Source organism: Leopardus geoffroyi, chromosome A3 (genome assembly GCF_018350155.1).
Source record: "Leopardus geoffroyi isolate Oge1 chromosome A3, O.geoffroyi_Oge1_pat1.0, whole genome shotgun sequence".
NCBI lineage: Eukaryota > Metazoa > Chordata > Mammalia > Carnivora > Felidae > Leopardus > Leopardus geoffroyi.
The window spans coordinates 85,571,718-85,599,294 of NC_059336.1; the positions used below are offsets into that span (position 1 = coordinate 85,571,718).

Here is a 27,577-nt window from a genome sequence, read left to right on the forward strand (position 1 = left end):
CAACAAAACCAACAAAAATCCTAATTAAGCATAAAGATGTGCTAATAAGTATGGGACTTTTAAAAAATTTTTTTAATTACATTTATTTATTTTTGAGAGACAGAGTAAGACAGCACACAAGCAAGGTAGGGGCAGAGAGAGGAGACCCAGAATCCAAAGCAGGCTCCAGGTCTCCAAGCTGTCAGCACAGAGCCCGACGCAGGGCATGAACACACGAACCATGAGATCATGACCTGAGTCGAAGTCGGACGCTTAACTGACTGAGCCACCCAGGCACCCCAGTATGGGACTTTTAAGAGGTACAGATGAGCCTGGGTGGCTCAGTCAGTTAAACATCTGACTTCAGCTCAAGTCATGATCTCACGGTTTGTGGGTTCGAGGCCCCATCGGGCTCTGTGCTGACAGTTCACAGTCTGATCCTGCTTCAGATTCTGTGTCTCCTCTCTCTCTGCCCCTCCCCCACTTGTGCTCTCTCTCAAAAAAAAGGAAAAAGCATTAAATTTTTTTAAAATAAAGGTACAGATGCAAGTAACAGAAAAAAGTGTTAAGAAGGGGTATCTGAAACTAAGTTATAGAAACAAAAGAAAAATGCACAAACATCTGGAGGAACTGTGCAATAAATTCTTCCAACATAGATAAATGGCCAAACTGAGTCATGAGGAAGAATGTGGGCTGTATGGATAGTATACATTATTCTTTGGTAGCTCACTACTTTTAGCTTTGTTAGTGTGTTTTGGATTCAGCTGTCACTGCTTGATGGCACAAAGTATTAACACGCTGGGAACATTATAAATACGTTTTCCTCTTTATCAGTAATAGTATGTGAACTCAACAGGAATGCCTCAAGTAAGTAACTGAGTAAGTAACAGCCTCCCACCCCCACAGGTCAGGCCACATGTTTCTATGTTCTACTACTCTTAGCACAGGCTGCAACTGAGAACTGCTTAAGACTTTAGTAGTAAAGGGGAGAAGAAGGTATGCCAGGTTTCCGGCCAGGAGTGAATGAATTGATAATTGTTTCCAATAAGAAAAATTAGGGAATAATGGAAGCATGAATAGGAAGACAATAATGAATGTGGTTTTAGTTATGATGAGTTGAGGTGACTTACACACACCTTTATTTAGAGTGAATATCCTATAAGCAGTTAGATCCTCAGACTGAACAGAAAAGAATGATGCAGGCTGAAGATATGAATCATCACTGCGTAAGAGATGATGAAACTTTGAAAATAAACAAAGAATTTATGCACTCACTCAATTCACCCGTTCAACAAATATTTATTAAATTCTTATAATATGGAGGAATCTATGCTGGCAGCTGGCATAATATAGGAACGTGGTGTGACCTGCCATGGGGGTGGGAGGCCCAGTCACTTACTTGAGGGACTTTTGTGGCATTCCAAACATAGCCGATGCAAAAAGCTCTGACAGTACTAATAAACAGACAGCAGAATAAACCTAGCATACAATACTTAATAAAACGTAACAAGACCAAGTTGTTGGAGCATAGAGCAAAAGCAGGAACATGGTGAAATAAGCAAAGTAAGCAATAGGTAGAACCTATCGAGTCTCTGAGCTATGTTAAGGCTGTGTTAATCCTATGATATATAGGATTTTAAATGGGAAAGTGATACAATCAATACTTAGAGGGCCTTGGACCAAACCCAGATGAAAAGCTAGCAACAAAGATTAAAAATGGTCAGAGACGCAGAACAGCAACTAGCAGAAAATGTCACGGAAGCCAAAAAAGGAAAGAACTCCCAAGAGTTTCCAACAAGTTCCAACGTTACAAAGAAGCCAAGTACAAAGAAAGAAGAACCAGATACATTTAATGAGTACCAACTGGATTTCCAGACACTCATTATTGTCACAATTTGAGGTGTTCTTAATTCCCAATTTACACTACTAAATAAGGTCGAGAGCTTATGGTGTTTGTTCAAGGTCACATAGCTAATGAATGGCAGAACCAGAATCCAAATTCAAATCTTTCTAACTCCAAATCTCATGCTAGTAATTAGATTACTGCCAACATAATAACTTTCAGTGAAATGCAGATACGTAATCATTCTAGACCAGTGCTATCTAATAAACATTTCTGCTCTGCAATGACATAAACATTCTATATCTGCACAAATGTAGTAACCACTAGCCACAAGTAGCCACTAAGTATTTTTAATGTAGCTACTGTGACTAAAGAACTAAATTTATAATTTTATTTTATCTTAATTCATTTTAATTAAAATTTTAATAGTCCCATGTGGCTAGTAATTTGGACATCACAGATCTAGACTGTAGTGTACTGAAAAACAAGAAAATGAGCAAATAGTCAAGAAGTATGATGACAGAGTGACAGCCAAACAGAAAAGCAGAGCGTAAATATATGTCCATAAATTTCATTATTTACTTGAAAAAGATTATGAGTTAGTTTATAATTCATAAAACTGTATCTGTTAGGAAAACAGTTGTAACACAAATAGATTTAAAATCACAGATTTCCCTTACTACCTACTCGCACTTTTCTTTCCTGACATTAACAATTTCTATTAAAGACTGCCTTACAAGTAAATAATACCCCAGGATGCTGGCTTACTGCACACCTATAATAGGAGATTGGTTGTGGCATCAGACTCAGGTAGATAGGACAAAAAAAATCAGCCTTAAAACTAGACAGATTAAGGATAAATAAAAGTGCTAACAGACAGCTCCATTAAACCCAATGGTAGGTTGCTATGCTTCACTACCTTGTACCTAGGTTTTAAAATGCATACCTAATTCTCACACACAAAAATACTCTTATTATTTACAAAGGACAAAAGAGACCTGGTTAGAGTACAGATAAATTTAATTATGCTACAAAAACAATTCAAAGTATCATCTCACAGAAATGTTTCTTGGGATAGCAATAGATTATCAACACGGCCCTCCTTATGATACACCTAATAAAGGGCTTTAACTGACAAAACAAAACTCTGAGGAAGGAACTTGTAAGAACCTATGGGTCACTGCGTTTTCAATGCTAAATTTTAAAAGATTTCTGGGGGGGCCGGGTGGCTCAGTGGGTTAAGTGTCCGACTTCGGTTCAGGTCATGATCTCGCGGTCCGTGAGTTCGAGCCCCGCATCGGGCTCTGTGCTGACCGCTCAGAGCCTGGCACCTGTTTCAGATTCTGTGTCTCCCTCTCTCTCTGACCCTCCCCCGTTCATGCTCTGTCTCTCTCTGTCTCAAAAATAAACAAACATTAAAAAAAATAATAAATTAAAAAAAATAAATAAAAGATTTCTTACAGAAATCTTCAAGTGTTAAAAACATTTTTATAGTACAGGATTATCAAAACCAAAGACAAACCCAAAAACATACAGTAATCACATCTCGAAATCTACTCCTGTGCCAGATCTACACATTAAATGTCAACTTATAATCACAAAAAGGGTATGGGAGTTCAAGGAGAAAATTCAGAAAAGAGAGTAGATGTGGGCTGCTGAAGAGAAGGTTTATTTGTAAGTATAAAAGTGAGGAAGTAATTTTAATCTGGCAAGCTTGAAATAAAATGCATGCTTTATAGACTACATTTTGGAGATCATTTTCTTGTTTTAATTTAAAAAAAAAATGTTATCCTGGGGCACCTTGGTGCCTCAGTTGGTTAAGCATCCCATTCTTGGTTTCAGCTCAGGTCATGGTCTCACAGTTTGTGAGTTTAAGCCCCACGTCAGGCTCTGTGCTGATGGCATAGAGTCTGCCTGGGATTCTCTGGCTCTGGCTCTCTCTGCCCCTCCCCTGCTCACTCTCTCTCAAAAATAAAGTTAAAAAAAAAAAAAGAAAGAAAGAAAGAAATTGTTACCCATTTAGTTAATGCTTAACAAGGTGATAAGTAGAAAAAATAAGTACAAAAAAATGTTCTGGTAAAATATTTTCTCACGGGGCCTGGCTAGCTCAGTCAGAACATATGCTCTTGATCTCAGGGTTGTGAGTTCAATTCACACTGTGTGTAGAGATTACTTTTAACCTCAATCATTACAAAATCGCTGATTAAAAAACTACACTGAATTGTTTTTGAGTCAGTGCTGAACTGAAATACAGTTAAAAACCTTGGAATGACATTGTAAGGAGTAACTAGACCATGGTATCGTTAAAATCTCTTTAATTATGAAATAGTAATAAATCCATACACTGCCGTGGGTTGAAAAAAACACCAAAAAGCTCCATTTTGGAAAAGTATACAAGAAACTTAACAGTGATCAATACAAGCAAAAGAGGTGCCCAGAAAAGGCTCACTTGCCATTTATACCTTTCAGTATAATTTGAATTTTTAAGCAAATGTATTAATAGTGTCCTTAGAACTTTAAAAAAAATTAAGAATATCAATCTACAACTAGATATAGCCCTTATATAAAATCTGAATTCAGAAAAATGGTTCCTTTTAGACCTATGTAATTTCATCAGAAGTTATTAAAACAAAGGCTGACAGGTGCACCCGGGTAGCTCAGTCGGTTGAGCTTCTGACTCTTGATTTTTGGCTCAGGTCATGATCTCACAATTCGTGAGATAGAGTCCCATGTTAGGCTCCATGCCGTCATTGCAGACGGGGCCTCCTTGGGATTCTCTCTCCCTCTCTCTCTGTCCCTCCCCTGCTCGTGCACTGACACACTCCCCCCTCTCTCTCTCCCTCTGAAAATAAATAAACTTAAAAAAAAAAAAAAAAGACTGACAAAGTACTAACCTCTTTTCTTGTTAATACTCCAATTTCCTAGATCCATTCCCTAGGTCACCGACTCACTGGTGCTCTCTCCTGGGTCCACTTACTATTTAACAACATTCACTTAATACCCTATTAATTGCATATCAAATCTCCCCAAATAAGTATTATAATCCTTTTCCATACTCCTCACCCTCAATCTCACCCCATTTGCCTAGCCTTAATCTCAACTTCAGATGATCTTGCCTCAAACTATCTCAAATTACTGAGATGACTTAGGTCATACCGCATGAACTCCATTATTAAAACAAATCTGTTGCCATGGCCTACTTTCCTCACTCTGATTTTTTTCCCCTCTTTTGATGTCCCTCCTTTCCCTTTATCCCTCCCCTCTTCTTTCTGCCACTTCTAGGACTCATTCCATTAATCACCCTTTCTTAGAGCTCCCTCACCTGGCTTCTCTTCTAATTCTAAAGAATACCAACATCTGCTATCCTAAATAGAATACATCCCAACTGTAAACCACTGAAATTAACTTTTCTTTGTCCTTTTTTTCATAAATGTCTCAAAAAAGGAACACTCATTGCCTCCATGGTCTCATCAGCACTTACTCCTTTATGCCACTTACTCATTTACATATTCCTTCTAACACTACTTAATATCTGGTATATACCAAGTATCTGTAATCTTAAAGACAAGGTCTCTGCATTCTTAGAGTTTACATTTCCTTACAATCTTGTTTTCATCACCTAGAATTTAACTGAAGTTACTTAGAGTTATGACCTCTATTAACAGTTTTCAATTTTATCTCCTCTCTTGTATTAACAGGTGAAAAAAAAAGATCTCTTATGCCGGGACACCTGGGTGGCTGGCTCAGTTGGTTAAGCATTAAACTTTGGCTCATTTGGCTCAGGTCATGCTATCACGGTTCAGTTCCTATGTTCGAGCCACGTATCGGGCTCTGTGCTGATGACAGCGCAGAGCATGGAGCCTGTCTGGATTTTCTGTCTCCCTCCCTCTCTACTCCTCCCCAGCTCATGCTCTCTCTCTCTCAAAAATAAACATTAAAAAAAAAAAATCTCTTATTGCCTAAAGAGAACCATATTTCCTATCTTCTTGGGGAACCTCAAACTATTAATAACTCCATCTTTTCCCTTTAAATCTTCAAACACACTCCATCTTTCCAGGCTATTCCTTTTACCCCCAAATAAATTCTTTCTCAAACCTCAACTTTGCAGCTTTTATCTTCTCTCCTTCTAGTGGAAGCTTCAAGGAACAATCTACACTCAGTGTCTAGCTACCTATTTATTCCTCACTCACTGCATCCTGGTTTTCCTTGCTACCAGGACAAAATGCTGTTTTCTTGTACTATTGCCAGGATCACTATAACTATCCTGATGCCTCTAAAAGACACTTGTAAGTTCTCTTTCCCAATCTTTGCAAAATCTAGGCACTGCTGACTCCTTCAAATCTGACTTCACTCTTAACTAATTTTCCAACTGTCTGGCAATTTATTCTCAGATAACCTTCACAGATTCCTCATCCTCTATCTACCTCCTCTTAAATGCAGTGTGCTTGAGGGTTTGCCCTCTTCTCATTTTATATTTTCTCTATAATTTCATCCAGTTTCATGGCTTCATTTACTACCTAATACACATGCATAGACAATGCTCAAATCTTTAACCCCAGCCCAGATTTCTCTTCTGAGTTCCAGATATAGAGAGCCAATTACCTGCTGGCCATTTCCAACTAGATGATCCAGGACTACTTTAAATTCAACAGGTCCAAAACAGAAATTTGGTATATACCAAGTATTTGTAATCTTAAAGACAAGGCCTCTGCATTCTTAGAGTTTACATTTCCTTACAATCTTATTTTCATCACCCAGATTTTAACTGAAGTTACTTAGAGATTATGACCTCTATTAACAGTTTTATTAACACTCCCTTAATCTCCTTTTCCTATACCTCCTAGGCAGAGAATGTGCATTTCTGACAAGATCCCAGATGATGTTGATACAGCTAGTTCAAGATCCAGGTACTAAGAATCACTGTTGTAACATATTTATCTCTTCCTACCTTTAGAATACCAAGCTTCTTCTATCGTAGACCATGATATCTATGTGGCAGGCAGTGTTAATGTTTCACAGCACTGTATCCTAACGAACTTAGAATCTTGCAACATAGCATTCCAAGCATTGATTACCAAATGAGGAGAGAACACTAGAGATAAAACAAGTCATACCAACAAACTGAAGTTTCTTGAGGACAGGGACAGCATTTCTCATATACCCCTAGAATATGAAGAACTGAATCTTACCCTAGTAGGTGTTCAATAAATATTTGCTGAACGGATACCACTATCATCTATCCAGTCACCCAAGCCAGAAGCCACACAGGGTTCATCCCTTTCCTTACCCACAATCCAACAGTCACCAAGTCCTATCTTCTGCTCCTAAAATGTCTCATACTTGGTCTCTCCTCTCCATTTGCACTGCTCCTACATTCTTTTTGAGTCCTTACTTCTCACATGAATTACTGTAATAATTTCTTAATTGGTCCCCATACCTACATTCTTTTATTCTACTTTATTATCCATATGGCTACCAGACTAATCTCTCTAAAAAAGTAAATGAGACAATGTCATTCTTAAAAATAATAGCTTCCCAGTGGCTTTAGGGAAAAAAATGTTAACTCCTTCATATGATATGCAAGCCCCTCCATGGTCTTGCCTCAATCTACCCGACCACCCTCTTTCTCCTTTCCACCCTAATCCTCTACCCTCCAACCAGGCTAAACAGGCTTGCATATCTTATGGCTTTAAACATAATACTCTAAGCAGACCACCTCTCCCACTGGCTAAATACGCACCCTTGGACTCTGCTCAGACACCATCTCTCCCCGGAAGCTTCCTCTGAGGGACATTCATCTCATTGCCTCATCCTCATCCCAGTTTAGATTAAGCCTCTCCCCTGCCATGTATTTTTACTTAAAGATTTTAAAGTAATCTCTACACCCAGTGTGGGGCTCAAACTACAACCTGGAGATCAAGAGTCACATGCTCCACTGACTGACGCAGCTGGGTACCCCTCCCCTGCTATGTACTCTTAAGCACCCCCAACTTTAGTTTGTTAATAGCACGTCACCATGCATAATTGTCTTGTTTATTCCACTTGATTAAGTTCCTTGGAAATTACAATTATGTCTTATGTTTGTACAGCCAGTATGAGGTATGTCAACAAATACTCAAGTAAAATTTAAATAAAAACATTCCTTGCTATTTTCTAAATAGTTGCTCTGAAAAGTTAGCATATTTCAGAATTACCTAAAAAGCTATAAAATCTAGACTGCTTGGCCCCATCCGTAGAGTTTTGAATTCAGCTGGTCCAGACTAGGGCCTGACAAATTCACAGATGATGCTACTGGCCCAAGAACCACATTTTGAATACTAGTGTTCCAAATATATGTTTTCTCTTCCTTTCTCCAGGATTTAAAGAGTCTTTTCCTTGATGCCTCCAACTCTGCCTACTGCAATCTTAATAACCTTTTTAATCCCAGCTCAATTGTCACCTGATTCATAAAACTTTCCCTATCCCAGAAGAAACTGATCTTGCTCTTTCCTCAATTTCTATCAGACTTTGTATTATTCATAAAACTAGAGCTAACTTTTCACACCTACTAGCACTGTCTACTGTTATAGACGAAAATGACAGTAAGAAACCTGCCTTAATCATTTTAACATCCTCAACAACCAAGCACAGTAACCAATGAACATGAGACAAAATCTACAAGTACTCGTGATATGAATGAATCCTGTTGCTTGCCCAGACTCTGGGCCCATGGTCAGTCTGACTCACTTAATCCTCCTTGCCCAAGCTGACTTCCTTATACTGCCTTGTACTTTTGCTTGCCCTACTACCTATGACAGATGCTTCAACCTTCCCACACTTGTCTGTCCCTCGCACTGCTCTGCCAACTGACCCTTAGCTTCTTTACCTTGCAATCTGCACCTTTTCAATTTTCTCATCCACTGTGGGACATAATGAGCAGAGAAATTTTCTCCTCATGACTGATGTCAGTTTTAATTCTGCTGACCATAAGACAGGTTGCTTGCTTTGCTGTTGAAGTAGCCTTTGTCACAGAATTAGAGTATGTTGTGTGCAACTCTAAGTGCAGGTATCGTAGACAGCAATAAATGTTTTAAGTTCTATTTATACATTGTAGAGATGATTTTAATAAGTTTAAAAACACAACAATAGGGGCACCTAGGTGGCTCAGTCGTTTGAGCGTCCAACTATTGATATCAAGTCAGGTTGTGATCTCGTGGTAGTAAGATCAAGCCCCTAGTGGGGCTCCATGCTGAGAGTGGTCCTGCTTGGGATTCTCTCTCTCCCCCTCTACCCTGCTTTTTCTCTCTCTCTCAAATAAATTAACATTTTTAAAAAACACAGAGATATAAAAAGGTCATTTACAAGATTTAAGGTTTCCCAAGAAACAAAATTTAAAAGAAAAGCCAATTACTTACGCACTATATTCATATATGCATCCAAAATAAAATCCTATTTTTAAATTATCCTAAGTACATGGCAAGAAAAACTATTTCTGATACATGAAAAGTTAACGAAGTTTCTAAAAATGCCCTTAAAAATTTACTCCTCCAAAAACTTTTCAATCCCACAGACCTAAACACTCTATTTTATCATTTAATTCTTTTTACATTCCTCTGCATGCCATTAACACTGAAGTACTCTATTTAAATACACATGTCCACCTATAGAAAAAATGGTGAAGTTATCTATTTATGTATTTCTATAAACAAATATTTATTTTTACCATAGACAACTGACCAGTAAGGGAAAATTCCTAGAAGCACAGTACTCAAGTGTGTGTGTGTTGTGTATATAAAATCTTCATCCCACCTGGATGCTCAACAGTTTAAAATTCAAAAAGAGGTGAAGGGAGGGAAAGACTGAACTCTTAGGCAAAGAAGAAATAAAGTATATTTAATGTAGCAACTAAAATAAATACCTGTCAGAAAAGATTGTTGATAGGTTCAATCCAATCTTTTTACCTTCCCCTTACTTGAATTAATCAGTGATATTCATAAGTTAATTCCTAAATTAAAACCCACTGACAAAACTGTAAACAGGTTCATGATACTCAGTAAGAGTTATAATAAAGTTTTCCAAAGGGAGTGAAAATTTTCAGAACTTTATACTCCATTAACTAGAACAGTGAACCAGATCACTCCAAAGCCCAATTTATTTGAGCTAATTAATATCCTATATAGCAGAATTCAGCTATAGGTATCGTCTTGACACTTTCAAACCAGTGCTACTACATTCAACAGACCAAAATAATCCTAAAGTTGGGAGGCCTCTGTCACAACAAATTAACTAGGTCTTGAAATGGAACTGAGAGAATGGCAGACTAAAAGAACCAAGAGTAAATCAGAAAATAAATACTAAAGAGAAAACTAGAAAGAGGGAAATAATCACCTATAAGAAAACATCATAAAATAAGTCTTAAAATTTTTAAAGATAAGAAAACACTGAGCACCAGGAAAGTAAATTTAAGAACAAAAAAAGGGGGAGAGGAGGTTCCTGAGGGGACACACTACAGAAAACAAGCAAGCAAGCAAGCAAACTACTTGGAAAACAGCACATTCTGATATATAATACACAAGCAACAAAAAGTTGGATCGTTATTCCTCACAATGAAATGCAGGTAAAAACATTCACTGCAATGGCCAAAGATCTTCAAGATCCTGACCGTCAAGTAAAATATATGTATAAGGAAGTGGTATTAAAGCACTAAAGTGCAATTCCTAACTCCAAAAAACTATGGCAACAAAAAGACTGCTCTATGAAGGGCCTTGATCTAAGCTGCTTTCTGTAGTAGTCTGGAAAAACCTAAGTTTTGTAACTTTGACGGCCAAAGTTGTCTCTGAGCAGCCTCCCAAGTTGACAGGGAAAATTTTCCTCTATATATCAAAATCACCAATCATTTATTAAGTCTGTTCTTAATCTGGATTTTAAGTACACTGAAAAGTGCACTTAATCTTTTGCCCTGTATTTTCAATAAAAGCTGACTTGAATTTTCTAGTTTCACTCTGTCCCCTCACAATCACACCAAACTGATTTTAAGTTGCAATCAACTGAATTTCTCTCTTCACTAATCCACCACTCTATTTTCAAATATTTGATTTCTACATACGGGGTGAAATACAATACAAGAAATTACCCAACGTCAAACAATCGGTCTAGAAATCTTCTGACAACTGTTTGAAGACTTTTAGAAAAAGTGTAACCACCAAATTCCATGTTTGACTATCTTGCATGGAAAAGCACTGCGAACTTTAACTACTACGTATACAGTTCGTGATTGCCAAGAGGAAACTACAGCGGCTACCCGGAGCAAGAGAACCGGTAAGGTAACAGGCTAAAAGGGCGTCGTTGATTTCTTGGCCACGGTGACAGAGGCGGGAGACACACCCCTAGCGTCGGTTTGAAACACTACAGCAATGAATTCTACCTAGGGATTAATGTGAGGGTAAGGAAAGACAAATTTAAATCGCCATGATTCAAAAACAACCACCACAAGAGAGAGAGACTTACGACGGTAACAAAGAAAACGAAAAACCCTTGACAGTAAGGAAGCTTTAAAAACAAGTATCTCCATTTATCAAAGACCGAGCAGGACTACGTTTTCATGAATATACACCTTGGACCTTTCCGGTTCGCCAGTGCAAAGAGAAAAGCAGCAGCGAAAGGAGCCCCATAAGGCTGCAAACAGCAGCAAAATACTAACAGAAAAGGGGAGAAGTGGCAGGATTCCTGCCAAGGCTCCCTGTTTGAAAATGGAGTGGGATAAAGAACAGCTCTGAAGAGAAAGTGGGTCTTACATAAAAAGCCATTTACCACATATTATTTTCCCAGGATTCTGGAATATGCCAGAACTTGAAGGAGCGAGTCGGGGGCGGGGGGAGGGGGGGTGAAAGGGGGTCTCCACGTGGAGGAGGGTCCTGAGGGAAGTAACGCGGGGCGGCGAAGGGCTAGGACCAGGCCCATGGGCCGGGAGGAGGGGGTCGAGGCCCGGACGGACTCCAGACGACCGCGGGGGGGAGGGGCGGAGGGGCGCCCCGCAGAGGCTGGGGGGTGGCCCTGTCAAGCAGCCGGCCCACCGCCCCCCGCCGGCCGCCAACGCACCCGGGCCGCTGAGGGCTCTCTCGGACCCGCCGCGGCACCAGCCTGCCTGGGTCTCTCGAATTTTCCACCAGGGGAAGCCGGCCGGGGGCGTCGGGGCTCGCCCCCGCCCCTGAAAGCGGCGAGCGGAGGAGGTGCATAGGGGAAGCAAAGGTCTCACCATTTTGCTGGGCAGTCGGCGGCTGGCGCGGGGGGAGAAGAGTGTCGGCGTTCAGAAGGGCTCCCGCAGGAAGCGGCGGCGGCCCAGCTGGGCTGGGGCGGCTGCGGCCCTCGGGACGCCCGAGGGGAGGGGAGGCGGCGCCGCGGGGCCCGCGCCGGCCGGGTGACTGGGCACGCGGGAGCGGGCGGGGAAGAAAAGAAATTAAGGTCGAGATTCAGAGACGGAGAGAGCGGGGAGGAGAGATGGCGAAAAAGGGGAGAGACAGAGAAGCAGAGAGGAGGGGAAGAAGGGGGAGAGGGGGCCAGGCGGCTCGAGGGCTGCAACCTAAACTCGCGCGGGAGCCGTGACGGACTCACTGCAGTGGCTCGCGCTGACCCGCAACCTCAAGGCACGAAAAAGGGGGAGGGCGGAGAGGGAGGGGAAAGCGGAGCGCAGCGGGGCGGAGGGCGGGGGCGCGCGCGGAGCCGGCGGCGGGGGCGGGGCTTCCGCGAGCGGCGCACATCCGGGAACCCGCGAGCCGGCTCGGCGGTGGCCGCCGGGGTGCTCTGGCGAGCTCTGGTTGGGGAGCGCGGAGCGTGCGACCACGTACTCCCCTCCGCCCGCCGCTCTTTGCGTGCGGTGCGGGGGGGGGGAGGACGGGGGCGCGGACGTCGGTGACGTCGCGTGGCGGAGCCCTTCCTGTCATGTGGCTGGAGGCGGGCAGGTTGGGGGGAGGCTGGATCGGGAGGAGGAGGAAATGCAAGGGTACAGTGAGAGGGAGGAAATGCAAGGGGTGCGCGAGCTCCGGGAGAAGGCGTACTTGGATCCAGGAGTAGGATCCTCGTGGGGGGAGGAGGAGCAGATGAGCGGCCTTAAGGTGTCAGAGCCACCCAGACACTGCACCAAAAAAAAAAAAAAAAAAAAAAAAAAAAACCCGAAAGAAAGAAAAAAAGAATCCGAGCCCTAGAGGGAATCGGTTTACTCGGGAAGACTTTATTTATCAGTGTACCGGTTTGGATCCACTACAAAATTGCTCGGCCCATCTAGAGTGTTGTCACCCCTGTTGTCACCCCGGTGCAGCACCCGCAGGCCCACACCCCAGTATGAGCTGGCAGGGTCAGGAGCCAGGTTGGAAAGACCGGGAACAAGAGCCAAAGCTGACTACAGCTTGAGGCTTGGGGAGCCGTAAGACAGCTGAGTAGAAGGACCGCTTCCCACTCCCGCGAAGACTTCCTCACCCAGCTCTGTGGTTTCCTTAAACCCTCCAAGCTGCCGTTTGACGGGGTGCCCAGTGTTTGTTTTTGAAACACGTTCGCAGAGAGATCGCCCACTTATCCCTTTTGTAGGACTATATCGACTTTGGTGAATATTACCATTCCCAGAAAATTCAGACTTTAATGGAAAATGGAGTATTGAAAAGCATAAGGAGGAAAGTAATGTGGGGCGGGGGGAAGCCGATAGGAGAGTTGTGATAAGGATAGTGAGGAATACATTTTGCAACTATTTTAACCATTTATTCCTTTTCAAATTCTTGATAATCTTGTGCTTTATGTGTGTGAAAGAGAGGGAGAGAATGTTTTCTGAGTGGTCAGAAACCTCTTACAAATCCTTTGAGTAGTTTAATAAAAAGCCATAGTGTTTTTAAGAGCAGTCTGTTGAAGTTCCTCACATGAGTGTTATTCTTTGGTAATTATTTTTCCATGATAAGCCTGCATCTTTTCTAAGAGGCTTGGTGGCATGCCATAGGTCTGTGTCTCTTTCTTTCCTAGAGATAATTTCTGTGTCCGGATGAATAAAGAAAAGTAAGACTGGTAACAAGTTGTCTCATACAGTGAATGTATCAAGGAAAGGCCAAGAAATGACACTACTTCTGCTACTTAAGTTTCTTATATATGTTTCTTATATAGTGTTTAGATACTAATATGTTCTAAAACAGAGAAAAGCCCCTAAGCTAAAATGTATATCATTTATGTTTTTAGGTATATTATTTTAGTTTATCATAAAATTAAGACATACTCATTTTTTAATTTTTTTTAATTATTTTTTAAATGTTTATTTATTTTTGAGAGAGAGACAGAGTGCAAGCAGGGGAGGAGCACAGAGAGAGGGAGACAGAATTCGAAGCAAGCTCCAGGCTCCGAGCTGTCAGCACAGAGCCAGATGGGGACTCGAACCCACCAGATGTGAGATCATGACCTGAGCCAAAGTCGAATGCCCAACCAACTGAGCCACCCAGGCACCCCACATGCACATTTTTTTTTAAGTACCATATAAAAAAATTCCTCCTCCTCAAGTCTCTTAGAGACAATCACTATAACTGCATTTATTTGTGTGTATGTCCTTCGGACATAGTCCATGAAAATCAAATTACAATTTTGACTGAGGATTAAATACTAAGAAGGCATTTGACTTATATTGGAGGCAGTAGATTTAGAGTAACCCGTAATTTTGTGAAGATATGAACCAATTTAGACTACAATCATTCAACAAGTGTATATTGTGAACCTGAATCAGAAATTGAAAGCCAGGCCCTATGAAAGATAGGTCAGCCTGTTACTGACCATAGCAAGAGACACAAGGGCCGTGTCTACTTGCTCTTTCTCATCCTACAAATCTCCCAGATTAACCACTTACATTCTCTCAGCTTTGTGTATACTGCACAAAATATAGGCATGTAGCAGGCTGCATTTCTAACACTGAAATTAATTAGTCCATTCTGAATTCATGGAGAGAGGTAAACCTAAAATGTGCCTTTAACACACAAGTTTTTACCCTAAGGTAAAAAAATAAAAGTATGATAGTCATTCTCCTTGTCTCTTTCTATTAAGTTTTGGTGTAAAGCTTAATATGGGAGGGTGGGGAAGGGAGAACGGGGAGGTACCAAATGGTCCCCTTACTTGATTTTAGATAACTAGATAAGTAAAATACAAAGGACATATTTAACAAGTGGATATTTTTCTTGGAAAACTTAGCAACCAAAAGATGATTGTTGGGGAGTACTATGTCAGGTAAGTTGGAGGGAGACACAAGACAGAGATCCTAATTACAAAAACAGTAACAGCTTTGCATGAGGTAATTAGAAGTACTAATGGCAGAGGAAAGGAAGGAGTAAATACGAAAGACGTGAAGCAAGAATGCACAGACTATGCAATTTAGTGGATGTAGGCAACAAGGAGAGGAAGAAATAAAAGATGACCATTTTACTTTGGATGACAGAAAATAATGTCATTATTAAGAGAAACAGAGAAATCAGAAGTTTAGTTGCTGAGTGGAGAGGGATGAGTTTGGATTTAAGAATGCTAAGTTTGAGTTGCTGATGAGAGATCCCAGTGGAAGCACCAGGTGGGAGCTGAAAGAGCAGGTTAGAAGGAAGTAGAGATGTGGGAATCACCTTAAAACAGGTTGAAAGTGAAATCTTCAAATTTTCTCCTAGAGGTAAAGAAAGGACCCACAGATAGTAATAAGCTGCTAAGTAGAGAGCAAATTAAAGGGAAAGGAAGTTTTAAGAAAGAGTAATGTTTACAGTCCTATTTGACCATAGGCAGCCTCAGGTGTCAGTGCCTCCACAAGTATCAAAATTTTAAGAAGTTAGAAATGTCACAGGAAATTGTATGTGTACACTTTCCAGATCATTGTGATATCCAGAAATATGCCTTATTCTTAAAGGACTGACCACTGTCCTTTATTCATATATAAGATTTAAGGGCGGCAGGAGAAACAAATTACCATTCCTGTAGTTAAGATATTCCAGTGCAATATTACTCCAATGCATCCACACTTTTATTCATGATTGTACTGACTAATGTCAACTAGATACTGTGTTTAATTTTATACTTAGATATAGGAAGAAAATGCCAATTAAGAAGGAGAGTTAAAATGACTCGAAAGTAATGTCTGTTCCTTTTTAGTACACATTTATTGTTAATGCAGGTTTAGAGGAAATGTCTACCACTCCTCCTAGATAAAACATGTATGCCCCAGTTCAAGAATCCCAGATTTAAGAATATTTTGTACCTTTTGCCAGCTACTTCCACACCATAAAATTAATTACCTGTCAGTGGGAACTGAGGTTGCATGGGGAATATATTGTTTCCTTTTTTTGTACGGAAGAAAGAGCAGGATGCCAGCTCACCCCTTGCTCAAGGGTGTGGTTGAGGAAAAGTTCCTCAGCACCTGAGATGGCAGGCAAGTGGCTGGTTCCCTTCTTGCTAAGCAGCGGAGGTATGAGCCAAGGATTCTAAATTCCATCTTGGAAACTCATTTCTCCGTGGAAACCCATTTTACAAAGAGTTTTGTAAACAATGGACTTTCTGCAAAAGCCTATTTAAATGATAATGTAGCTGAAACTCTGTGTATTTGCTATTAAAAACATAATGGTAGAAAAACAATGCTCATAATACATAGCTTCATGAATTAATGAGTTTGGGGAAAATGTATATCAATTACTGGATGGAATTTAAAAATTTTTAAGCATAAAACACTTTAAATTATGGATTATGTGCAACTTTTCTAATTCTCATAAGAATTAACAACATTGAATTTGTTCAAAAAAAACCTCTATCATTTAATTTTCAGATGAAACACAAATCAGAAATATTTTTAAATTTGGAAAAGTTTCCCAAAATTATGTGATTAATTGGTTATGTAAGTTATTTTTATATTATATACTGGGCCAAAAAGAAAAGGGGATAAAAGTCTTTCTGAAATGTGTTCCTAAACTTCCTGAATCCACATCTAAATCTCTGTGTTAGAGGAATATCCCACAGTACTTTTAGAGGCTGTCTGTTAACACTCTTCATATAATGAGCAATTCTTTTTCTGTGCTGATCATTTTTCCAGATGATAAGTATGTTAGAATTGGGTCGTTATCTGCATAAAGATGAATGTTGAAACCATGAGATAGAGCACAGAAATCAGAGAACATAGAAGCAATAGAGCAGTACCAAGGCAGAACCAAAGGTAGCATCTACATTTAAGTAGTGGAGGGAGAAGGAAGTGACAGAGAAGATAATGGACTCGGCTAAGGGCAGGAGACCCAGCAAGGATGCCCAGGAAGCTGAAGAAGAGGAGTTCAAGATGAAAAGGATGGTCCAGCAGCATGTCAAATAGGACTAAAACAGATAGAAAAGTTCAGGCCATTGGTATACACCTGGACATATCTGTTGAGATATGGTATATAACCCTTAGCCTGAGAACCACATTTAATGCTATTCTTCCAGGAAATGTAAGAGTAACCAAAAAGGCATATCGTGAAGAAAAATACTCGTGGAAGGAAATATATCCAATACAGTGTTGTAAACTGTGAATATTCAGTAAATGAGCCATACCTACATATTCAAGACTGTCACTAAAATTAATCAATATGCTTTTAAAAATAATTTGGTCTTCTGAAAAAAGTTTATAAACATGTAGAAGATATGCAAAATTTAGAATACTGTAAATAGAACTCATTGGTTCTACATAATTGGCAAATTGTGCTAGTGCTAAAATTTTCAAGGCCACAGCTGGAAATTGCAATGCAGATATATTTTATGAATTTTGTTAGAATGAGGAAGGTGATTGTATTTCTAAGAAATAGAAGAAAATATTTTACTTAAAAATTGTGTATTTTAGACTAAGGATGAAATGTTTGGTAAATGAGTTTTCCTCAGCAAATTCTACATGTTCTACCATTTAAAACTGGTTTTTGGATGGGGTGCCTGGGTGGCTCAGTTGGTTAAGCATTTGACTTCAGCTCAGGTCACAATCTCGCGGTCCATGAGTTTGAGCCCTGTGTCGGGCTCTGGGCTGATGGCTCAGAGCCTGGAACCTGCTTCCGATTCTGTGTCTCCCTCTCTCTCTGACCCTCCCCCGTTCATGCTCTGTCTCTCTCTGTCTCAAAAATAAATAAACGTTAAAAAAAAAAAAAGAGGGGCGCCTGGGTGGCGCAGTCGGTTGAGCGTCCGACTTCAGCCAGGTCACGATCTCGCGGTCCGTGAGTTCGAGCCCCGCGTCGGGCTCTGGGCTGACGGCTCAGAGCCTGGAGCCTGTTTCCGATTCTGTGTCTCCCTCTCTCTCTGCCCCTCCCCCGTTCATGCTCTGTCTCTCTCTGTCGCAAAAATAAAATAAAACGTTGAAAAAAAAAAAAAAAAGAATAAGGACTTATGAGGTTGAGATCAGAAGAGGAGTCTCAGAAGATTCAAATCAAGTAGTGGTTGAGATCTGCATGTTTTTGTGACAGTAAACAAGGTTTGGACAGGCAGGGGCTGCAGGATGTTTAGATAGTGGTGGGTGGAAGAATGACCCAGAGAGCCCTCTAGTACTTGGTGGAGAAGCAGTGAGAGATCTGAGCTTGGCTGGTTAGCAGGTCATAAAGAATCATAGGTATGGCTGGCTGGAAGAATGTGGGAATGAGTATGAATAGTTTATAGAGACATAATTTTAAGCACTTTGAAACCCATACCGTATTTTTAATTCTTCACAGTTGACTGAAAATCATTTTGTGGGTCTAAGAAAAGAGGACATTAAGTACTGGAGCTGAAAGTAGAACTCAGGTCTGTGTGACTCCAAAGCTCAAGCTTTTCACCACTATGGTACGCCTCTATCTGTGTGCGCATTCACAAACACACATGCATTGTCCTTATGTATTTAATTTTCTCTTTAAAATAAAAATAGGATGTTGACGCTGTTGGGTAACTGTTTCCCTTACCAACTGTGGTATTCGTGTAACACTTTAGGCTTTGGAGAGCTCTGGTAACAATGGTTCTTGGTATATAACCCTTAGCCTGAGAACCACATAAATAAAAACCATTCCCTCTGTAAAGAACAGTCCCAGAAGGCCATACTAAATCTACCAATGACTTGTGCCAGTCATCCGTCAGACAGCAAGTCCAGAAGTAGCAATGAGAGAAAGGGCATTGGTCCAATTTTTCTGACTTTGTAAAAACAGTCAAATCATAGAGACATTTGGGGGCATCCATGACAACAGACTCACCAACTTTTTCTTACTTGGAATGTTTTGGGCTAGTGTGTAGAAATAACAGAAAGATAATCTCTACTGTTTCCTCAACTAGTGTTTCTACTCATTAAATAACAAAAAGTAGCAGTAAACTTTTAAAAAAACTACAACTTTGTTTATACAGTAAATAAATGTGTTTCCAAGATACACAGGAAGCAGGTATGTGGAGTAAGAAAGCTAATTTTTAAACTACCTTTTCAAAATACCAATTATGGGGGCACCTGGTTGGCTCAGTCGGTTGAGCCTCCGACTTCAGCTCAGGTCGTGATCTCGCAGTTTGCGAGTTCGAGCCCCGCACTGGGCTCTATGCTGTCAGTGTGGAGCCCACTTTGGATCCTCTTTCTCCTTATCTGTCTCTGCCCCTCCCCCCTCTCAGCCCCTCCCCCACTCATACTGTCTCTCCCTCTCTCAAAAATAAATAAACGATTAAAAAAATAATAAAATGCCAACTATGTTCTATTATGGAGAAACATGTAGTCTTCCATAACACTGTTTTATTATTCTATTTCATAGTTGAAGTTTGTGATTATATAAAGTAAGTCAAATAGTTGTTTTTACTAACATGGAGGCTGGCAAATCACATCCAGGTCCTTATGTTTTGTCCAATGTTTTGCTCTGTATTTTCTCAGTCCTTTCGTGGGAGCAAACTAGTCTTTCCCTTCAATTCCTCTACCATATGAACAGAGCAATCACAACAAATTTTGGGAGTCCTGTCCATAGTACGGTATAAATATTGTTAAAATGAACTTGAATTAGAAATGGCTTTTTAAAAAAGAATACAAATAGAAAATGTGCCCCTCAAGATCACAATCCCTGAGGCGCCTGGGTGGCTCAGTGAGTTAAGTGTCTGACTCTTGACTTTCTTTGGCTTGGATCATGATCTCACGGTTCACGAGTTCGAGCCCTGCATGGGCTCTGTGCTGACAGCGTGGAGCCTGCCTAAGATTCTCCCTCTTTCACCACCCCTCCCCTGCTCATACTCTCTGTCTCTCTCAAAATAAATAAATAAATAAATAAATAAATAAATAAATAACTTAAAAACATATATCTAATTAAAAATAAAAAAGATCACAATCCCTGTCTGGGATGCATTTTCTCATCTCTACCATAAGGGATTTAGAATAGATGAAGGTTAAGTACGATCCCTTTCAGCTCAGTAGATCTATGCTTCTATTGTTTCTAACAGACCTTATGAAACTTGCCAGAGTAAAACTAGGCAAGCTCTAATGATAGTCTCTGGGAAGAACAGAGGCTCCTCTTAATTTCTTGGGTTCAGCAACTACTTCACTTCAGAATCTCTTTTTAGTCTGCTGGCTACAGAACTGGGGCCTGCCACTTTCAACCTGGATCACCTAGATCAAGGTCAGAGAGAATAGGGCTATCTTATCCAAAATATACATGTGAAAATAAATTTCAAAAATAAAGCTAGGGAATACACTAATGTAAAAAAGTTCGCAGGACAACATGTTTTTTTTAAAGGGGAAGGGCAAACATCATTTAAAGAGATCATCAAATATTCCTTAGTCACAATACTTAACACTCCTGGGACTAAGACCAAATCGCCAGACATTATACAAAGATGCTGTTTGCAATTTCAAAAGATCCTTATTTCTGCCCTGTTGCAGCTAATAAAATACTTTCAGGGGCTTTTTATGAAAGAAGGAAGTCCACAAGTAGGTTAGATTCTGATGTTCCAAGAGATTCTTTGGCAAAGAAATAATTTACACTGCCCAGACTCATAGAAGAATAACTGATAAGTGGAAAACAAAATGGTCTAAAAAATACTTAGGAAAAAAGGTCTTCTAAAATAGCAAGCACAGGGGCGCCTGGGTGGCTCAGTCGGTTAAGCGTCCGACTTCGGCTCAGGTCATGATCTCACGCTCCGTGAGTTAGAGCCCCACGTCAGGCTCTGTGGTGACAGCTCAGAGCCTGGAGCCTGTTTCAGATTCTGTGTCTCCCTCTCTCTGACCCTCCCCCGTTCATGCTCTGTCTCTCTGTGTCTCAAAAATAAATAAACGTTAAAAATAATAAATAAATAAATAAATAAATAAATAAAATAGCAAGCACAAAAGAAGAATTAGTTAAAATTTCATAATCATCGAAAGTATATAAAGGCTCTGTTATTTGTCCTCACTTAAGATTACATTTCTATTTTTTAAAAACTCCAGGGGCGCCTGGGTGGCTCAGTCGGTTGAGTGTCCAGCTTCAGCTCTGGTCATGATCTCACTGTTCGTGAGTTCGAGCCCCGCATTGGGCTCTGTGCTGACAGCTCAGAGCCCGGAGCCTGCTTTGGATTCTGTGTCTCCCTCTCTCTCTGACCCTCCTCCGTTCATGCTCTGTCTCTCTCTGTCTCAAAAATAAATAAACGTTAAAAAATTTTTTTAAAAACTCCAAAAACTTAGTTTATTCATCTTTATTTTACCTGCATCAAGTGATTATGTAATGAAAATATTTCCTGAAGATTCCATCAGCAACACAAAATGCCAGTAAGTGCATGGTACAACACTCCACAGTATAAATTGTAGTTAATCTAAACTATGGAAAATAAATCAAATCTACCACATAACATCCTATCTGGAATCTAACTTCTCTGTGGTGGAATTAGGTGTGTTTTAATTCCAGTTAACTGATTAAGTCTAATCACCAAAATAGAAAGCTTCTAATTTGCTAGCAGGCAATATTTTAACTAGGACAACAATGAAAGATAGAACTGGAATTAAAGCACAGACTCAAATGTTAATTCACCCACATTCTGCCTTCTAGCCTGTTCTCCTCCTGAACTCCCCCCAACGCCCAACCATGGATCTTTTGCATGCAGAGCTCTCTTTGAAGCTATGAGTTTCATGCGTGGGAAATCAGGAGAATCAAAGCTGCTTTACACAGAAGCATATGTTTAGGATTCCAGGGGATGCTGAAAAATACTACAGATTAGTAGTCTCCCTGCGGGGAGCTCATCTGAGTATGAGACCCTCACATTTTGCATTTCTTATGCCTAGGGTATTTAAATCGCTGGCCTCAATCCTATAGCACCAGGGTTTGTTTTCACATTTAGTTCCCTTGAATTTTTTTTTTAACCTACTTTGACAAAAAAAGAGGGAGCAAAATAGGAAAAGAAGGCAGGGGCGGGGAAGAATAAATCATTATGCAGCTCTCAACCTCCACAGGGAAACAGCAGTACAAACCCACAGATCCAGAATTGTCAAGAAATGGGGATGTTTGTTTACAAGTCACAGAATCAGTTATGTAACTAGAAGGTAAGGAAATCAAGTGATCATTTGAAGGGGAGCAAAGACTGATACTTTTTGAATTAGTCAAGAGACTTGTCTCAGAAATAGATTCATATAGACTTTCTACTTATTTTTAGTTGCTTTATGAACTTAGTTTTTGAATTTCATTGTACCAGAAGTACAGTGTTTCTATGTAGATAATGACCATTTATTTTCATCATTAATTGTAGCTATCTGGAAACACTTTCTTACCATGGCAATTTTTAAAGTATCACCAAGCCTTTACAAGGGAAATTGGAATAGCTTTATATCTGCTGATCTATCTGTATGATTTAGTAGGAAAATATATGACAATAGATCAGTTCTAATTTCTCTCTACTCCTCACCCCATAACTTTTTTTTTTTTATTGGTTAGTTGTTTTATGTAAGTATGTATGTATGTATGTATGTATGTATTTATCTATCTTAATTTCTGGGACCATATAATGTTTATAAAATTAAGACCTTTATTTTTTATTTCTTTTATTTTTTTAATGTTTATTTATTTTTGAGAGAGAGAGAGACTGAGTGTGGTCAGGGGAGGGACAGAGAGAGGAGACACAGAATCTAAAGCAGGCTCCAGCCTCTGAGCTGTCAGCACAGAGCCTGACACGGGGCTCGAATCCATGAACCATGAGATCATGACCTGAGTCAGATGCTCAACCGACTGAGCCACCCAGGCGCCCCAAAATGAAGACCTTTAAAAATATTTCCATGTAAATAAAATTTGGGGGGAAATCTAAAACATTGTAGAAATTTCAACTCTAAAGAAAAAAAATTTAGAAAATCAAATTATTTAAATAGGCGATTATATTGGGCCCTAATAAATTTCAGACATAAATTACTCTCCACAAAGCTCTTAAGAAAGTTTTTATGATCTTTTTAATACCTGCATTTATATTTAATATTTTCTAAAAATACATTTTTCCTGAAAACTTACGGCCAGATTTCAGTGCCGAAAAAGAACATAATTAACCAACTTCTGACAGCAAATTAAACTGAAACTACTGAGGTTTCAGTCAATATGTTTATGGAACATTGTTTTCTTTCTCATCTAGCTAACTTGTTCTTCAAATTGGGTCAGTTTAGTGTTATGTGTTGCTCCCTTAGGAAAATCCTTGGGGAACTGTAGGAGAAGAATTATGTTTTTCACCAGGCAGACAAAAGCTGAATTCAGTCCCTTGGGGGAAGCTTTCTTGGGGTGTTTTCTCCTGATGGTGCCAGAGCCCCACGACCAGGAAGGAGATGCACAGCTGAGATATGGTACCCAGAAGGCCACTCAGCTCTTACACCTGTCATAACACACACAGAGAATAGGGACTAAGTCCAAGTCAGTCTTTCAAGGTGTATGTATTTTGTGTGTGTGTGTTTGAGTCTTGGCATACTTTCAACTTAGGTAGAAGGATAGTGGCCTATATCCTTCTACCTAAGTTAAAAGTAGTGCTGAACTGACTCACCGTCTCGAGATAAGTGAATGCAACCAAGTACAATAGAAGACCTATGCTCATTGGTGATGTTTCCATAAATAGGTGCTCCTAGCCCAGGAGCATCACAGAGCCTCCATAGTTGGGAATTTGGTATTTACCAGCTTAGAACAATGGTGTGAGTTTGAAAAGGTCTCTCCATCTGTTTACATGTCAGTGAATGTTAAACAGAGAAATAGGAGTCAAAATGAAAGGACAAAGATGGATATCAACTTAGGGCTGACTCCTCTTAATTGCTATTCAAGTGTTTAGGTATCTCTGGCCCTGAAGGCCGTATCATTCCAATAATAAGCAACAAAGATGATCTATGCAATTGTGTGGAGGTAAATTGTATGAACAAAATTTTATACATATTCATACTTGTATGGGTTATTAATCACTGTTTAAGGACAGTGATAACGCGCAGAGGTGGTTACACTTTTTAAAATTACCTTTATCTTGTCTTGCCTGCTGTCCAAAAGCAAAAGAAAAATATGTAATTATCATTTAAAGTGATAATCACGGGGCTCCTGGGTGGCTCGGTTGGTTAAGTGTCCTACTTCGGCTCAGGTTATGATCTCGTGGTTTGTGAGGTGGAGCCTTGCGTTGGGTTCTCTACTGTATCCCTCTCTTTCTGCCCCTCCCCCACTCACGCTGTCCCTCTCTCTCTCAAAAATAAATAAACGTTTAAAAAATAAAATAAAATGATAATCACAATTATAATAATACTTTATAAAAATATCTTAATTTAAATAATGAGCTTAACCTTTCAGAGCACTCTAGAGTATATGAGGTAATTTATACATTATTAGAGCTCATTATTACTTGTATAGATTTCTCTGAGATGTGAAACGGCACCATGTCTTGTAAGATGAAGATGGAATGGACTTTAGACATTTATTTAGGCAGTACATTTCATTTCTGTACATGTATTATACTTTAATACAAAGTTTAAAGGCTCTGAAAATAAAACATGCATTTTAATTTGCTATAAGTAATTATGGAAACTGAGCGAACTAAGTCAATTTTCAAAAAAGGATATATGTACCTATTGTTTCTTCAATAAAAATTCATAAAAGCATCTTTTTAAAATGATTATAAACTACCTATCCTTCAAAAACAACCTCAAAAATAACTGATGATTTGGGCTTTCTGGCATGGGACTGAGTTCCATTAGAATGTCTTAGTTTAATTTTTAAGTTCAGAGAAAGGAAAGGAACAAAGAGAAGAAATGCCTATTTGCACAGGGCAGGGCACCTTTTGGTATCATTTCTTGAAAATGGTTGTTTGAGGTAGTAGAAAGAGAATAGGCTACATAGTCCAATGATGTGGGTTTAAATCCCTGCTCTGTTACTTAAGCTCACCAAGCCTTCATTTCCTTACGTATAAAATGAGAGTTTTGCTTTGCAGAAAAAGTGCTCAATACTATTTCTGCAGGAAGAGGACATCAATCAAATGACTTCTTGGGTTTCTTTTAAGTGCTAGAATTAAATAATTATAAAATACATTAATCGATTCCCCTTGAATAACAAGTAGTTGAAAACACACCCAAAGATGGCAGAATAAGCTATTAAAATGGCTTTTTAAAAACCTCCTTCCTTGGGCTTTTATCAACTCTAAGTGAAAGCTACTCTATTCATAGCCTAAAGCAAAGCAATATTTTCACCTCAGGAAAATAATTGCTCCTAGGAAAGCCAAAATGTTCCTATGCTTAATCCTACTGTTTGACATACAAAGATTTGTTGCTCTTTTTTTTTTTTTTTTTTGCCTGAATTGAAAAACCAAGGACTGTTTTAAAAACTTTAAGCAATGATCAAGTGCCATATAAATTCTCAGTTATGAATTACTTGAGGACCTTAATGTAGCATATTATAAATATTAATTAATTCTTACCAACACCTCTGCAGTCAAAGCATTATTATTCTTCCTCTCCTTTTTCCAGGCAGGAAGATGAAGTGTCCATGAGACAAAGCAATTCACCCTGGGGATGTGTGGAAGAAGTTGCCAACCCAAGAAGGGAACCAAGGAGGTTGGAATTGGAGCCCTTTGTGTTTACAACTTAAGGAGAGACTCATTCCAGGGCACCTAGCTGGCTCAGTTGGTGGAGCATGCAACTCTTGATCTCGGGGGGTTGTCAGTTTGAGCCCTGGGTTGGGTGTACAGATTATTTAAAAAAAAAAAGAAAAGAAAGAAAGAAAAAAAGAAAGAAAAGAAAAAAGTCTTAAAAAAATCTTCTTTATTCATGCATGCATGCATTTATTCTACTCATTATTCATGCATAAAAATATTTCTACTTCTCTTTAGATTGATATATTTGGTGGTGGGTGGGGGGGGGTGTTGTGTGTCCTATGGAGACCCTCAAAAATGTTACCTCTTTGTTTCCAGGAATTGCAACCACAAATTGTTGATAATGCTAAGATCTCAATCTTTTAGATCTAAACTTACCTAGTAAGCTTCAAATTGTTCCTATAAGTGGATTAAAAATGGAATTTAGGGGCGCCTGGGTGGCTCAGTCAGTTAAGCAGCTGACTTCGGCTCAGGTCATGATCTCGCAGTCCGTGAGTTCGAGCCCCGAGTCGGGCTCTGTGCTGACAACTCAGAGCCTGGAGCCTGTTTCGGATTCTGTGTCTCCCTCTCTCTGACCCTCCCCCGTTCATGCTCTGTCTCTCTCTGTCTCAAAAATAAATAAACGTTAAAAAAAAATTAAAAAAAAAAGATATTTAAAAAAAATGGAATTTAATAACAATGAAGACCAAAAGTAAAAATGAAAATAAAAGATCTTCCTCTTCAGCAGATAGGTTATTTACTTGTTTGTCCTGGTTTTTACTTTCACATTTTTATCTCAAGATTGTAACTTGTAAAATAATCCGGAAATTATTTTGTGATCTCTTTTTCTGTCTCTATCCTTTAATGTATAGAAGGCACTCAATAAAGCCTTATTGGCTGAAACACAATACCCCTTCTAATTAGAGATTGTCCAGTAACTAGTATAGAATTTTGTCTAATGGGTAACACAATGTATAAACAACTTTACTCACTCAAGCATTCAGTTAATATAGCACATTTACTCCTTTAACCAAGTAATTTGTGATTAGCAGATTTCCAGGAAGGAGCCAGAATTAGTTGTGATGACTTCAACTGAGCTAGCTTTGGTAAATAAACACCTAGTGCTATTTCTTCTTCAAAAGCTTAAAATTTGACAACAGGAGCATGATTTATGATTTAAAAAAAACAGAAAGATTGAATGTGTCAAGAGCCAGCATAACATACATTTGTCCAAATCTTATATTCCAAAAGAATCACTTATCCTAGCCAAGAATAAATTCCAGAGGCTGTTTGACTATCAGAATTGGGTAGTACGAAAAATGGAATTCACCATCACTGAGTAGGTTTTTTTTTTTTCCATAATAAACTGCAGTATTGGTTTATATAGCATGCATGTAACTCTTTTCTGTCATACTTTTGGAGCTGTGATGTTTAAAATAACACCTTGAAATTGTTGACTATAATGTAGAAAAATAGAATTGAATTTGGTCTTATGAGATTGGTCTCAACTTCGAGGTACTTCAGTGTACTTTTGAAAATGAGCCTTGCAAATGTTTTCCACTAGAATATTTATGGATATAGTAATTTAGTTAGTCATTCCCCAGAGTAGATTATGACATGCCAGTAGCAGTGTCGGGTTGCAACTACAGAAAGACATTTTTCAAAAAACATTAAAAAAAAAACTAAAGAAAAAAACCAACTACTTTTGTTTTTTGTGAAAGATTGGTACTAAGTGTAAAAAGTCCGCACGTTTGGGAAACTGTCTTTATG

General features: G+C 39.4%; 1 protein-coding gene and 1 long non-coding RNA gene across 3 annotated transcripts in view; one reads left to right on the plus strand and one right to left on the minus strand.

Annotated features, from left to right (window-relative positions):
• Positions 1-14,830, minus strand: part of PPP3R1 (protein phosphatase 3 regulatory subunit B, alpha) — a 70,819-nt gene extending 55,989 nt beyond the window's left edge. For both annotated transcript variants that reach the window (XM_045446287.1, XM_045446286.1), the window contains exon 1: positions 12,057-14,830. In XM_045446287.1, the coding sequence (XP_045302243.1) occupies positions 12,057-12,059 (3 nt within the window). In that variant the 5' untranslated portion in view covers positions 12,060-14,830. The remainder of the gene's footprint in view (positions 1-12,056) is intronic.
• LOC123580889 lies at positions 11,808-25,901 on the plus strand. The gene is made up of 2 exons (XR_006703520.1): positions 11,808-12,049; positions 25,704-25,901. It is a non-coding gene; the product is annotated as an uncharacterized LOC123580889 (long non-coding RNA).
• Positions 25,902-27,577: the final 1,676 nt, after the last annotated feature.